The sequence below is a fragment of the Cryptomeria japonica genome, chromosome 10 (assembly GCF_030272615.1).
Source record: "Cryptomeria japonica chromosome 10, Sugi_1.0, whole genome shotgun sequence".
NCBI classification, from domain to species: domain Eukaryota; kingdom Viridiplantae; phylum Streptophyta; class Pinopsida; order Cupressales; family Cupressaceae; genus Cryptomeria; species Cryptomeria japonica.
Window position 1 is genome coordinate 387662042 of NC_081414.1, and position 15510 is coordinate 387677551.

At 37.2% G+C, this 15510-nt stretch overlaps 1 protein-coding gene across 1 annotated transcript in view; it reads right to left on the bottom strand.

The window, feature by feature from the left end:
* Nucleotides 1–9966, bottom strand: part of LOC131071689 (WD-40 repeat-containing protein MSI4) — a 183109-nt gene extending 173143 nt beyond the window's left edge. Inside the window, exon 1 of the mRNA XM_058007632.2 lies at nt 9574–9966. Coding sequence (XP_057863615.2) covers nt 9574–9713 — 140 coding nt within the window. The 5' untranslated portion in view covers nt 9714–9966. The remainder of the gene's footprint in view (nt 1–9573) is intronic.
* Between the last annotated feature and the right edge of the window lie 5544 nt (nt 9967–15510).

Below are 15510 nucleotides of genomic sequence, written 5' to 3' on the forward strand. Positions count from 1 at the left end.
TCAATCTCTCCACACAAAGATGGATGATTGAATTCTGAATGAAATGGGAATGATAAGTTGATCCCCTCTTCCTTGTTTGAAATGGAAAGGAATTGATTGAATTATGTAGTGTAAAAGTGACAAAGAACTGATTATAACTTAAGATCGGAATATGGGATGAAGCTGTGCACCTGGATCTGGCAGTAATATGTCGAGACAAAGTCGCCCTGCAAATTTGAGGAAAAGTTGCCCAGACCGTAGCGGGAATGTACACGGTCCTCCGAAAAAATCTGTGAAACGAAAAGGGTTTTTCCACCTCTGCAAATGAAGCTCGAATCCGAAAGTACAGTTGCGCACCTACAACCTACACACAGAAAAGAGAGGAAAATGGGTTGGAATTGGGGGTTTGCCTTTAGGTCAAACCCCAGTCTTGGAATTAACCAAGTTATGAAATAAAGTACTTGCAAGTAGATGTAAATGAAAGACTGAATTGTAAATCACCTCAAGGGAGGTTGTAGTAGTAATGTTGATAGAAATGCTTGGTGGAATTGAATGTTGAAATCAATCTCCTCTTCAATGGTTGAATCCTTGACTTGAATGCAACACCTAGCCTTGAAGGGAGACTTGAGAATGCTCAATGCTGGAAAAGAATGCTTGAATGCTCTTGAATGCTTGATCGCTTGTGAATTTCCACCCATCCAACTTATTGAACTTCCAACTTATGCAAATGAAAGGACGAATGCCCCTTAAATACATGTTAGTGGATTTGATTTTCGTCACAGGCCGACATCAGGGGAGTTTCCCGCCCAATGCACAACCAACAATGCAACCCTAGGAAGGATCCTGCCCCAAAATAAGGCAAGGACAGGGGCGCCACGCCCCTGTCCTACTCCTTTCTCCAGGGCAGAGTGCGGACGGGGTGATGCAGAGGCCAAGAAAGAAGCTGTTTTTGAGGGTTGAGCAATCTCCGGTCTCCAATCAGGCTAGAGGATTCGATCTCGCGTGTGTGAGGACCCTAATGCAGTCGAAAATTGCTAGGGTCGCAATTTTATGACACTACACTACTACTAGCTCAAGGCTTGAAAAAATAAGCTATATTAGGAGAGCAAAGAGGAAGATGTAGTCTTCTCTTTAGTTTGTTGTTTATGTTTATAACATTTGGACATATCATTATATGTAAATTTGTAAACATTTATAAACTTATGCTGCTGTTATACATTTTAAAGTTTGAAACTATGAGTATGAAATTGATGAAATTTCAAATATTGAGTGTTTTGGAGATCATATGACATGTGTAATGTTTCAATTATGGCTCTTATGTTCTCTAAAATTGTCCAAATGCATTAATTTTATTTTATTTTTGTAAAACTACGTTGTTGTTTTTTGCCAAGTCCTTTCGCGAGTCCGTCACGAGTCCAAGTCTGAGTCCAATTTTTGGGCTGCCGAGTCCGCAACGAATCCAAGTTTTCCAACTTTGTGTAAAATGGCAATACCATTTTCTCCCCAATGGTGTTGAGTTTGTTGCAATGTTTTCAAATTCACCGCAGTAATTACACTTTCGTTGTTGCTTGTGGCAACTAATAGTTTCACCATAAAGCAAGAAATACTCAGTTTTCACTATTTTCTTTTCCACCAAAGCCTACACATGGATGTCCCATGCCCACTTACACATTCTTCAACTTCCAAAAATCTCTCCCCTATTTCAAAATCTCTATACAAGTGCCAAGAAGTACTAAAAAGGATACTTTTCCAAAGCAAGTTAATCTAAGCCTAAAGCAATAGAATAAAATTTAATGCAAGGGGAAAAGGTCTCACATATGATGATCAATGCGACTAAGAACAACAAAGAAAAGGGAGGGATCAACAAAAAATAAGATTGCAAGAGGGAGAAACTGAAAAGGACGACAAAAAAAATTTAAATATGGAAACAGGTCCCGAGAAAAAAGAGGAGGGTGGAAAGAAGAAGGACCCACTAGCATCTACGATCACAAGGTCCAATGACACAAAAGAGCATAAAGAAAAAAGGGGTGGGGATCAAAAGAAAGCCACAACCTTGAGTTCCTATTATGTTTAAGAAAGTTTAAAATGGGTTCCCACAAGAAGCTTAAACCGCACCTCTCATCTATGTTGAGGTTCTTTTGATGCTTGTTCAATTCAACAACTTATTATAATTTTCATTTGCAATAATTATCCTCGATGTCCCTTAATCTTGATGCCAATGGCATGCCTTGTTTCACCAATGTAGGGAGTTCCGCAAAGCACTCAATTTTGTAGACCTCAAAGTCTTGAATTAAATTTATGATCTTTCAACAAGTGATTAGGTTCCTGATTTGCTTGTGCTTTCACTAGACCTTGTGATCCAAGATATGTTTTTGTTGTTTGTAATTAGGGCTGGCGGATTCCAATTGCCTTGGGCAACATTGGAATCCGCCTCCATCATAGGGCCAGGCCCAATACACCTCGGCTCCCACCTAAAAAGGCTCCCACGCTACACTTAAACACATCACGCCTCCTTGATAGGGCCGACCCTATCCAATCAATTAAAAGGAATTAATATAATTAATATAATTAATAATGTTTAAATACAAGAAGGCCGACATGTTAAAAGGAAATAAGTCTCCTATAAATGTGACATTTGCTTCTCATTATTATCACTCAACTTAAGCAGATGAAAATTATATTCAGTGAAAAGCGAACTTTATATTAAGGCATCTGGCAAACAGCGAACTACTCTAGATAGCAGTAGTAGACAGCGAACTCCATTAGTTAGCAGCAGATCCTCAATAGGAGACAACGAACTCCATCAAACATCTGCAGATCCCTAATTAAAAGCAGCGAACTTCAGATCCTCAATAGGAGACAGCGAACTCCATCAGACATCTGCAGATCCCAAATTAAAGGCAGCGAACTTCATAAGAAGCAGGAGACCATACAGCGAACTACATAAGAGGCTGTAGACCATATGTAATGTTCAGTTGAATTCAAAATCATAATCAGATCTAAGGATCCTTTGGCTGGGTTTTTCCTCCTAGGAGGTTTTCCCAGGGTAACTGTGCTTTGTCTTTTGCATTTCATTTCCTTTATTATGCTTAAGTCTGGAAAACAATAAGTTAATTAACCTTATTCTAATTTTTTGAGTTTTATTCAATCTGAAAGTACTAAAAATAACATGGTATCAGAGCTAATTGGTTAGATCAATCTTCAAATTTAAAATTCAGTACACCTTTATTTCCAGATTGCTATAGCTTTTGCAGATCAGGTCAATGGGGCTGAAAGTTGAAGATAGGCTTGATGGGAATCTAAATTTTACTGCATGGAAAGTTCGAATCAAGTTGGCTCTTGAGGAAGAAGATCTTCTCCAATTCATTGAAGCGAAAGAGCTAACTGAGCCTTCGGCTGCAGCTGAGTTGAAACAATTCAAAAGGGATGCTATCAAGGCCAAGAAGATTCTCATTGATTCAATCAAAGACCACCTCGTCACCTCTATTGTCTCATTCACCACTGCAAGGGAAATGTTCAGCCACCTACAAGGTACATATGAAGTTAACAATCTTAGTAGGGCAATTAGGTTAAAACAGCAACTACTTAATATCAAAATGGCTAAAGAAGATTCTGTTATTTCCTACTTCATAAAAATTTCAGAACTAAAGAATCAACTAGGTTTAATTGGCCATAACATGGAAGATAAAGACCTTGTCATGATTGCCCTTAATGGTCTACCTCACTCTTGGGAGTCATTTATCCAAATGGTAAGTGGTCGGTCGGAGTTACCTACTCTTGATCACCTTAAAAATGATTGCATCCAAGAAGAGTCTCGCCTCTTCACAAGGAGTCAATCCAAGAGCCCCCATGTAGATGAACATCACATGCTTGCAGCTCAATGCAAGAAAAGGGGAAATTGGAAGCAACCTTATCCTAAAAGAAATAGGGATTCCAGATCCTTTAGTTCCCAACACCCTTGGAAGAAACCAAGAGATACCTCGCGTGTGCGATGTTCTAGATGTGACAAATTCGGTCATTATGCTAAGGAATGTCAGTTTAACCCTAACCAAAGTGAAGCAAACCTAAATGAAGTCTCAGAACAAAATGATGACTTCTTATTCATCTCCGCTCTATCTAGCAGTGTTCCCTCAGATAGCAATACATGGTTGATTGACAGTGGTGCCTCCAGACACATCACAGGTTACTGCGATCATCTTTCAGGCCTAGTAGAAAAGGATACCAACCTTCACGTGGTAATTGGTGATGACGCTCGTTATTCGGTAAGAGGTTCTGTCTCTACTTCTCTAAAATTAGATTCTGGTATTTCCTTGCATCTTAGTGATATATTGTTTGTTCCTGGAATTAAAAGAAACCTAATTTCCATTTCTGCTCTAGAAGATAAAGGTTATCAAATTGCATTTTCTGAAGGAAAAGTTCTTGCTTGGTCTAAGAAAGATAGTTTTAAATCTGCTCGTATAATTGGTCATAGATATGATAGTCTTTATAAGCTCTCTACTAACCCTATTCAAGCCCTCATTAATGAGGCCCCAGAATCATATGAGTTATGGCATAGAAGACTTGGACATCTACATTATCAAGCCCTTCCATCCCTTGAAAGGTTAGTCAAAGGTATGCCTAAACTCAATCAAATTCATGATAACACTTGTAAAGGTTGTGCTATTGGTAAGAATGTTAAAAGTCCATTTCATAAAAGTGAAAATAGAGCTAAAGACAAACTAGAACTTGTTCACTCTGATTTATGTGGTCCTATGTCTATAGCATCTCCTAGTAGATTCCTTTATCATGTAATCTTCATACATGATTTCTCTAGGAAAACTTGGATCTACTTCTTGAAATCTAAAGAATCTGATGAAGTCTTAAGTAAATTTAAGGAGTTTAAAGCATTAACTGAAAACCTCTCTGGTAAAAGAATCAAATGTTTAAGATCTGACAATGGAGGTGAGTACACCTCCGGTAGCTTTCATTATTTTTGTGTTGAGTCAGGAATTAAGAGGGAGTTTTGTGTTCCATACAATCCTCAACAAAATGGTGTTGCTGAAAGAAAGAATAGGACCATTGTGGAGGCTGCAAAGGCTATGATCTACGATCAAGACTTGCAGACCTTCCTATGGGCTGAGGCTTCTAGAACAGCAGTATATATCCAGAATAGATGTCCTCATCGTGCTCTAAAGAACATGACCCCGGAAGAAGCCTTCACGGGATTCAAACCAGACATTAGTCACCTCAGGATCTTTGGAAGTCCCGTCTATGTTCATGTGCCCAAGGAAAAGCGATCAAAGTTGGAACCCTCCGGAAAGAAAGGCATGCTAGTCGGATATAGTGAATCCTCTAAAGCATTCAGGATTTACATCCCAGGTCAAAGGTATATTGAGGTAAGTAGGGATGTTAAATTTGAAGAAGACATTGCGTTTAAGAAATCAAAAGGTTCTTGTGTTATTGATGAATCTAATGATAATCAAAATATAAACGTTGATACTAACCCTGAGATTCAGAGGGAGCAAGTTGAACCTCCACCTCAAGATGATCATGATGATCCTCCGGAACCCATGAATCCCACTGATATTCCTAGTGACATTGTCGTTACCAAGAAGAGACCACTTTGGGTAAGAAACACCATTCAAGAAGCTGAAAGATTTGCTACTCCAAGTGGCACCTTCCGTGAAACTAAGAGACCTCAGGTATTTTCCAACTATGTTTCTTTAATGTGTAATCTCATTGAAACTGAACCTTGCAATGTTGAAGAAGCCTTAAGTCATCATGCCTGGAAGCTTGCTATGGATGAAGAATATCAGTCAATCATCAAGAATGATGTATGGGACCTTGTGCCCAGACCCAAAGGTAAGTCCGTTGTTTCCTCTAAATGGTTATTTAAAATTAAACATAATGCTGATGGTAGTATTGAAAAATATAAGGCTAGATTTGTAGTGCGTGGTTTTTCCCAAAAGGAAGGCATAGACTATGAAGAAACATTTGCTCATGTTGCTAGATATACTTCCATTAGAACAATAATTGCTATTGCTGCTTCTAAGGGTTGGAAACTACATCAGATGGATGTTAAGACTGCCTTTCTCAATGGTGTCATTGAGGAAGAAGTCTATATTGAGCAACCTGAGGGATATGAGATTCAGGATAGATTAACCCATGTGTGCAGGTTAAAGAAAGCTCTGTATGGTCTTAAACAAGCTCCTCGTGCTTGGTATGAAAGAATTGATAAATATTATTAGATGCAAGAAAGAATTAGCTTCAGAATTTGAAATGAAAGATTTAGGTCTAATGCATTATTTTCTAGGTCTAGAAGTATGGCAAAGATCTAACGAAATCTTTCTAAGTCAAGGAAAGTATACTATTGACATTTTGAAAAGATTTAGAATGATGGATTGTAAACCAATGTCTACTCCTATGGAATCTAACTTAAAGAAGTTAAGTGTTTCTGCAGCTAACTCTGAATTTGCAAATCCATCCGAGTACCAACAGTTGATTGGATCACTGATGTATCTAGTTAACACTAGACCAGACATATGTTTTGCTGTGAATGCTCTCAGTCAGTTCATGAGTTTGCCCAAGCATGTTCACCTTGTTGCAGCCAAGCATATTCTAAGATACTTGCGGGGCGCAGTTGGCTTTGGGCTGAAGTATCCACGTAACACTCCAATAACCTTGGAAGGTTATTCTGATGCAGACTGGGCTGGAAGCGTCAAAGACAGGAAAAGCAACTCCGGTATTTGTTTCAGCTTGGGTTCTGCAGTGATCTCTTGGGCCTGCAGAAAACAATCCTTAGTGGCATTGAGTACTGCTGAAGCTGACTATATTGCAACAAGTGTAGCATCCAGAGAAGCAGTATGGTTTCGTAAGCTTCTTGCTGGATTGTTTGGTCAGCCATGGGACCCTACAATTATTCACTGTGATAACCAGAGTTGTATTAAAATGTCTATCAATCCAATGTTTCATGACAGGTCAAAACATGTGGAAACCCATCATCATTTTATTCGAGATATGGTGCAAAGGGGTGCCATTCAGCTGAAATACGTCAGCACTGATGAGCAGGTTGCAGATATCCTTACCAAGCCTCTATCCAAAGTGAAGTTTGTGTACTTCAGGGATAGACTTGGTATTATAGAAAATGAAACTCCGATTGAGAGGGAGTCTCAAGTTCAATGATACTTTGTATTGTATAAATCCACCCTCTGCGAGCAATGTAAGGTGGTAGTGTAAACTTCTCAGGGAGAAGTATAATTCTTAACCATCCTCTGCGGGCAATGTAAGATGGTGTTGTAAATGTTAGCCACCCTCTGCGGGCAATGTAAGGTGGTGTTGTAAACTTCTCAGGGAGAAGTGTATTTATTAACCATCCTCTGCGGGCAATGTAAGATGGTATTGTAAAAGGAAGTGTAATTGTTAAACCATCCTCTGCGGGCAATGTAAGATGGTATTGTAACCTTGACCATCCTCTGCGGGCAATGTAAGATGGTAGAAAAGGATCCTCTCCACCCTCTGTGAGCAATGCAAGGTGGATCCAGTCTATGCTTGTGTGCAAGCTGGAAGATTATGATTATGATTCTATTCCCTAATTAAGAGGGAGTGTTGTTTGTAATTAGGGCTGGCGGATTCCAATTGCCTTGGGCAACATTGGAATCCGCCTCCATCATAGGGTTAGGCCCAATACACCTCGGCTCCCACCTAAAAAGGCTCCCACGCTACACTTAAACACATCACGCCTCCTTGATAGGGCTGACCCTATCCAATCAATTAAAAGGAATTAATATAATTAATATAATTAATAATGTTTAAATACAAGAAGGCCGACATGTTAAAAGGAAATAAGTCTCCTATAAATGTGACATTTGCTTCTCATTATTATCACTCAACTTAAGCAAATGAAAATTATATTCAATGAAAAGCGAACTTTATATTAAGGCATCTGGCAAACAGCGAACTACTCTAGATAGCAGTAGTAGACAGCGAACTCCATTAGTTAGCAATAGATCCTCAATAGGAGACAGCGAACTCCATCAGACATCTGCAGATCCCTAATTAAAGGCAGCGAACTTCAGATCCTCAATAGGAGACAGCGAACTCCATCAGACATCTGCAGATCCCAAATTAAAGGCAGCGAACTTCATAAGAAGCAGGAGACCATACAGCGAACTACATAAGAGGCTGTAGACCATATGTAATGTTCAGTTGAATTCAAAATCATAATCAGATCTGAGGATCCTTTGGCTGGGTTTTTCCTCCTAGGAGGTTTTCCCAGGGTAACTGTGCTTTGTCTTTTGCATTTCATTTCTTTTATTATGCTTAAGTCTGGAAAACAATAAGTTAATTAACCTTATTCTAATTTTCTGAGTTTTATTCAATCTGAAAGTACTAAAAATAACAGTTTTCTCGTAATCTCTCTCCATTTTTTATGACATGGTTGTCCTAACTTTCTCTCCCTCAACCTTCTTTCTTATTGACCCCTCATTTTTTCCCTTTCCAATCGATTGCTTTGATCACCATACATGCAACATATCTTAGTTCCTTGTACCAAAATTTATTCTATTGCTCTAGTCTTTAACTCTAGCATATCGTCTTTCCTTGTACTAAACTTTATAGTGATCAATTGCTTTGATCACCATACATGAAACATATCTTATTTCCTTGTACTAACCTTTATAGTGATCAATTGCTTTGATCACCATATGCACAACAAATCATATTTCCTTGAATCGTGGAGTGTGATCCAAAACACGAATGAAAATTAAAACAAACATTTTTTCTCCCATAAGCTTTACATACAATTCTCATGGATTGTGAAAACCTCGTGCTTATCATTGCTAACTTACGAATGACCAAATGAACATGAACGCAATACAATTTAAATCAGGCAAAAGTTGTGAGAAATCTCCAGTGGACCACTGGCAAATCAAACCGATTGCTATGATGAAAACAAAGGTCCAATCGAACAAGATGGATGTGTTGGAGGTCCACATCAATGTGATGCTGGTCACGAGACCCAAACAAAAATTGGCAGACCTAGGCAAATTTGCCAGAATAAAATTGTAGGCTGTACAATGAAAGGCTCATAACTAGGTGGAGGTGATCTAAGGTCGATTGTCCAATCTGCTTAAATTAAAATGCAATTGAACAGAAAATAAATCACCGGAAACAGAGTTAGCGAGGAAGGGATAAATACAAGACGCCGGGCTTAGATTTGAACTCATTTAAGAGAATAGTGATAGGATAAAATCAACCCTCAAAGCGAATTTTCAATAAGAGAGATATAAACGATTACTGTTGCCACATCTTAAGATTCCAACTCCATCCTCATAGCTCCTATACATATCGGGATGAAGTGGGGAAGAAGGAATATAGGCCGGGCTACTTAAAAAACGCACGTTCCCCTGATACTATTTGTTTTTTATGTTTAAGTACGTTTCCACGGGCAAAATAGGAATAAAGCTCAACTTTTAAGTTGCAAGACAGGACCACGCATGGATAAAATGAATACGGGAATCAAACAACTGACCTCCTGCAAAATAAAACTCTTTAAAAAAAACCCACATACTGCAAGGCCTCAGAGAATGAACATATATTTGGTGTGCATTGACTTACCGGCAGGAGAGAGAAGGCCAGACTAGGTTATGATTAGCCAGCCAGTCGTAAAGAACGGGCACCAGTGACTTCCACTGTGTATATCTCTCATCCACTGACGGCTGCCCTGCTTGTACTTGCGATTGCCCCCTCTCTTTCATTTCCCCCTCCTTTCTGCAACAAGCACTCAACACTGTATTACACTCCCCTGCACTGTGTTTACCACACAAGTGGTGCTCCAGCCTCAAACAGAACAGAGCGACCAGTCTTCCAGTAAACAATTTTAAAAAGGCCTCTCGGCCGATTTAAGGAAAACGAAGAGACTGGAGGGAAAAGCGAACGGCAAAGAAAACTAAAAAACATCAGTAATTATTTCCCCCTTCCAGTTTCTTTAATTTTTTTAATTTATGATATGTGGCAAAGGAAGCGAGGAGTGAAGGTTATATATTTATATATCATGTATATAGTTTTTAAAATTTATGATATGTTGAAGGGAGGGTACCTAGTAAGGAATGAAGATATATATATTGAAATACATTAATGCAATGGGAAAGTAGTAAAAGGAGAGTTGAGAAAATGATAGAATATGAAATGAAATTAATAGAATGGATGAAAGACACAAGGCTTATGTTTTGAGTCTTAGTATCAAGTTCAACAGTGAGAAAAAGATTTAGAAATATTTAAAATTACAATGATGGAATTGTAGAGGATCTTCTTGAAGGAGGGGAATTAGGTTTGACTTTTGTTTTAGAAGGAAGAGATATAACCTAACAAATCTATGAGCATGGTGGTCGCAAGACTCTTATATTTTAAAAATATATGAAGATTGTGGTTTGCAACAAAACAATAGAAAATTACAAAGCTTTTGGAGGAATAATGATTTTGTAATAGAAACTTGAGATAAAAATATTTTTTCGAAAATGGAGACTCGAATAAACAATACTTTGATTTAAAATATTAGTAAAAGGAATACATATTAGAAATTAGTTTAGTATTTTGACCTATAAGTTTCAAAAACCTACAAAAAAATATGCAACAAATGGTGAGGACCCATATATAACCTTCAAAAATATATATCATGATACTCTCAAAATAGATAAGTGCTTCCCTTGAGAGATTTCAATGTAAGGACAACAAATGAGCAAACCCAAATTATATGTTGTAAAAAAGATAACAATCCTTTTGTGGCTCATTAAGAATAAAATTGTCAATGGTCAAGAAGATCAAATGGATAAAGGACACGTTAATCATTTTGGTGAAGAATTGCTAACTATGTGTGGCACTTATGGTTTGATTGTTTGCAATGGAATGGGTGGGTGGGAAAAAATGAGAATTTTTTTAATGCAAACATTACAGCAGAGCAAACATTATTAATTGTTTAATTTTCTCATCCATACAAAACTAACAATGGAGAAAACATTGTTGATTGTATCATTTACTTCAAAATCTAGTAGAAAAGATAATAGAGATAATGATTGAAGATCCCTTTACATGATTAAAATTAGACCATAGCCCAATAATAATAATGATAACATGATAGGAAAGAAATTGGCATACATTAAAAATGCAATCAAGTCATTAAAACCTAACGAAGGCAAACATCCTTATAACCTAGGAGAACTATTTTATCTTCAAGAGAGATCTAAAACAAAGAATGCAAAAGAAAAATATAAAATAATTTTTTTTTGATTTGTGAACAAATAAACTTAATTCCAGGAAAAAAAGAACTAATTTATTTAGGAAAGAATAATCCAAAATTATTTTAGAGGGAACTTCCACAAAGCAAATTGAGAATTGAGAATATAATCATAGCTTATAATAATGGATACAATATGTAAAGCAAGTATGAATTGGAGTTGGAGCCGAAGGCCCCTCCCACAATCAACATGATTGTGAAATTTTGCACTTTATAAGAGAATATGGAAGCTAGTAAGAAGATGGGTACAAGTAAGGCTTGTGACATTGGATGAGCTACGTGTAGAATGTTGGTGTGAATGTGGTTTTATTTCACTCACATTCACTTAAGTTTACTAAGGTGGTTGTCATGTCACATTATTAGATATTAATTACATGGTATTTAATAATGTGTATGGTGCATTTAACTTTTGTTGTAGGTAGTAAGTTGGTTGTAGCTCATACCTCACCACACATTTGCTATTAATTTGAGGTAATTGATCATTGTAACTACCTCGTCATCTCAATTTATTATTTGCATTTGGTGAAGTGGGATCATTGTGATTACTTCTCTCTGCATTGTGAAGTGCTTTTGATTTGTAGGTCATTTTCCTAAGTGCTCCAACATGGTATCAAAGCAAACGATTATTCATATCCTTTCATGCTAAGAGTTTTTATCAGTCAATGTCTATGAGGTCCCAATGGTTTTCCCTACCATAGAATATTCAATATTTATGTTATGTATATGTCATTTCATTTAGTGCACAGAGCTCATGTATATCTATTTATGTTTTGGCAATTTCCGATTTGTGGATCGGTTTCATGCATCAACTCATAGATCATGGCATATTTGGTGTTATTGATTCACAAAGTTTTTTGTCTTTGACAGCAACAAATTCGATTACCAAAATCGACTCTTCCATTCATTAAGGAATTTTATTTGGTGGTTTGCATTCTCTGTGATTGGCCCATGTCTTGGCTCACGATTTTGCAAAGATCAATTTTCTATTGGCCAATGAATTGTTGTGGCATTTGGGCCTTTATTTTCTTGTTATTATTTTTTACCTCCATGAGTCTGGCCATTCTAAGAAGAGTCAGTGTGCATTAATCTTGATCAAGCGATCATATTTTCTCACATGTTGAGTGCTAAGTCACATGGGTGACCAAACCATAGCCCTCGGTTGCTAAAGGGGGGTGGGGCCTATTTTAACCACTTGTGGGCTCCATATAGGTGATTTTTTTCAAAAAGTCATAACTTGGACATACAACGTTAGTTTTTGGCAAATGAAATATCATCAAAAAGGTGATTTCGTGCACTATCCAATGGTGAAGGTATTTTTTCAAATTTTTTGTTGGTACAATTTGTGGCTTGTCAAAGTCAATAGTGCATTGTGGTCTCCTTAGCTCATAACCTTTGACTAGTTTCTCTATTTATCACAATTCTTACAGCATTGGAAAGGTCTTTCAAAGCACTTTTAATCTATCCATGCATATTTTTTAGATTTTGCTCCAAGTACAATTAATTTAAGTTTTTTGTGTTTTGACACTTTAGTTAATTGCTTGGTTGTTTTGGCATTTGGAAACATTATGTTTGTGTAGGATAACTTATTTTGGGCTACTTCATATGCATACATAGCATTATTGTCCTTTTGGATCATTTGAGCATCTTTTGTAAGCACTTTCTTTTATAGATGCATTGAGATAAAGTGTCACATTCTTTTACATGTATTTGAGTGATTTCCACAAATGTTGTGCCATATTATTGTACTTGCATTGCGTTATAAAGTGTCATGGGGGGTTGTGTAGTGCTTTTATTGTTTACCAATAACAACTTTGTCAAGTGAGAAAACCTCCACAACAACAATAAGATCCCTATGATTCTTGTCATGTGTGTGTGTGTAGTCTTGGTGCACACCCTTTCTTCAGTTATAGGTGCTCTATCTTAGTCACTTTAGATGTTGTACCATCTCCTTCATACATTGCTTGGTGACACATAGTTTCAGTGGACTTGTCATGTCTCTCCTAGTCAGCATTTTGCGGGGTATTATACTCTTTGTACTGTTGCTTCTTTAGTTTCACTTGGAGTGAGTTGAGACACTCTTGCATTTTTGTTTTGTGGAGACAACCTTCATTCCCTAGTTGACCATGGTTCTTTAGACTATTGCACCTATATTTTAAACTTGCATTGGTTGACTAGTGATGATGAGATCACTCATGCAACTTTATTGGTTAAGTAGCATAGTTGGGGTCACTCATGCAAACTCGTGTGCCATCTATATTTTTTTTGATAAATGTTTCATGTTGTTCTTTCTATTTGGTCATCGTTCAATTAGTGTCGTTTGAGACACTTGTGCAGATTATTGTCTTCTTGATCCTGATCATCATATTTTTCAAAGGGGGTTCTTTAGTTATAGCACTATATCAATCTTATTTTGGTAGTTGTCTTCAAATTCTTCATGCTTCAGTGATGTTCTTAATTTTCTTTTTTGGGGGCATTGTTTTGGAGGCTTCTTGGTCCTTCATGTTCTCTCTTTTGGAGAGGAGTTTCCTCCCACCAGACTTTTCTCCTTTTCTCTATTTGTGAGAGATTGCATTGCATTGCATTGCATTGTAGTTGTTCATGGGTACCTAACATGGTCTTATTCTCGGAACCCATCTTGCATCTCATATAGCATAATGATTTCACTCCCCAAGTTGCATTTGGGAGGGGTGGGTATTGGTGTAAATGTGGTTTTATTCCACTCACATACACTTAAGTTTACTTAACCAGCTGACATATCACATTATTAGATATTAGTTACATGATATTTAATGCATTTAATATTTGTTGTAGGTAGTTATCTATTTGTAGCTCATATCTCATCACACCTTGATTGTTTTTTGGGGGGTTTGATCAATGTAACTATCTCACCATCTCACTTCATTATTCACATTTAGTGAAATTGCATCATACCAGTTGCTTCTCTCTGCATTATAAGTGTTTTTGGTTTACAAATTGTTTTCCTAGGTGCTCCAACATAGAATACCTATGTTGGGGAATGAAAATTGTTGCCCCTCACATTAAGAGACTATTCAACATTATTCAGCATAGGTCTCCAAGACATTGGATAACCAATATAATAGTACCTCTAATTGGTGTAGATGTAAACAAACCTTCTAACTATTAGAACATCGTGATCAATTATTTGGTTGTGACATTAATGGAAAGCATGGCTTGGCATAAAATTAGCAAGTGGGTAGAAGAAAAGGATAAAAGACCAAAAGGGCAAGCAAGTTCTAGACCAAAACAATCTTGTTGGAGATGCCCATTTGCCCTAAGTCCTTGTTTGTTTAATTCTCTTAGAATTTTAAATTTATACATATCAATAAATCCCCTAAAACCCTTAAACCCTCAATCCTGAAGCTTTGTTTGTGAGTGCTCTCCTTTTCTTATTTTAATTTATCGTTGACCTCTTATCTTGAGTTCCCGATCAGCTAAATTGTTAAAAATGTCCCTTAAGTTGTTTTTGTGACTGGCCCCTCGCATTAGGATTGTTGGTCTCTTTCTTGGCCTTTATATATTTTCCCTATGTAGCTTTGTACACGTGTAGGGTTAGGATGTCATTATACAATTATCTCCATCATGTATCTTAATCTAATTCCACAAGGGTGACAGTCAAAAGGTCAGACAGATGATTGGACTATTAGATATTGTTGCTGCTAGGATATGTTGTTGTCATTGATATCAACATATTCCTATGTTCTGGTGTTGCAAAGAGTTGTTTGGTATTCCAGTGATTGCATTGAGTTTATCTGGTTGGTTTACCTGTTTGGGATGTTGAATCAACTAGAGATATCTTATTATTTATTGATTCCATGATGCTATGTGGCGATTTGGTCGAGTTGGGGATTCTGGTATGAAGATTGTTCTTTTGTGTTCAGTAGTTGGCAAATTCTGGTATTTTATCCGTTGTGCTCCGGTATGACTATATCTTTGGTTGCAGATTTAGGAGAATGTTTTGGATGTTCATGTGTATCTTTAGTTCAGATGGTTTGTGATTTGGTGCTCAACAAGTTATCTTTCTAGTCTGAATTGTTGTTGTTAAGTGTTCTTGAGAGTTAGTGTGTTGATCGATGAAGTTTTGATTAAGTGGTGTTGGTGCAGCTATTATGGATGGTTCTAATGTTCTCGTTGGTATTTTTCCTGATCATGTCATGTTTCTTTTGTTGGTCCACATTGATCATTATGCACGATATTGGTGATTTTGTTGATCTTCGTGTTATGCGGTATTTTTGGTGGTGTGG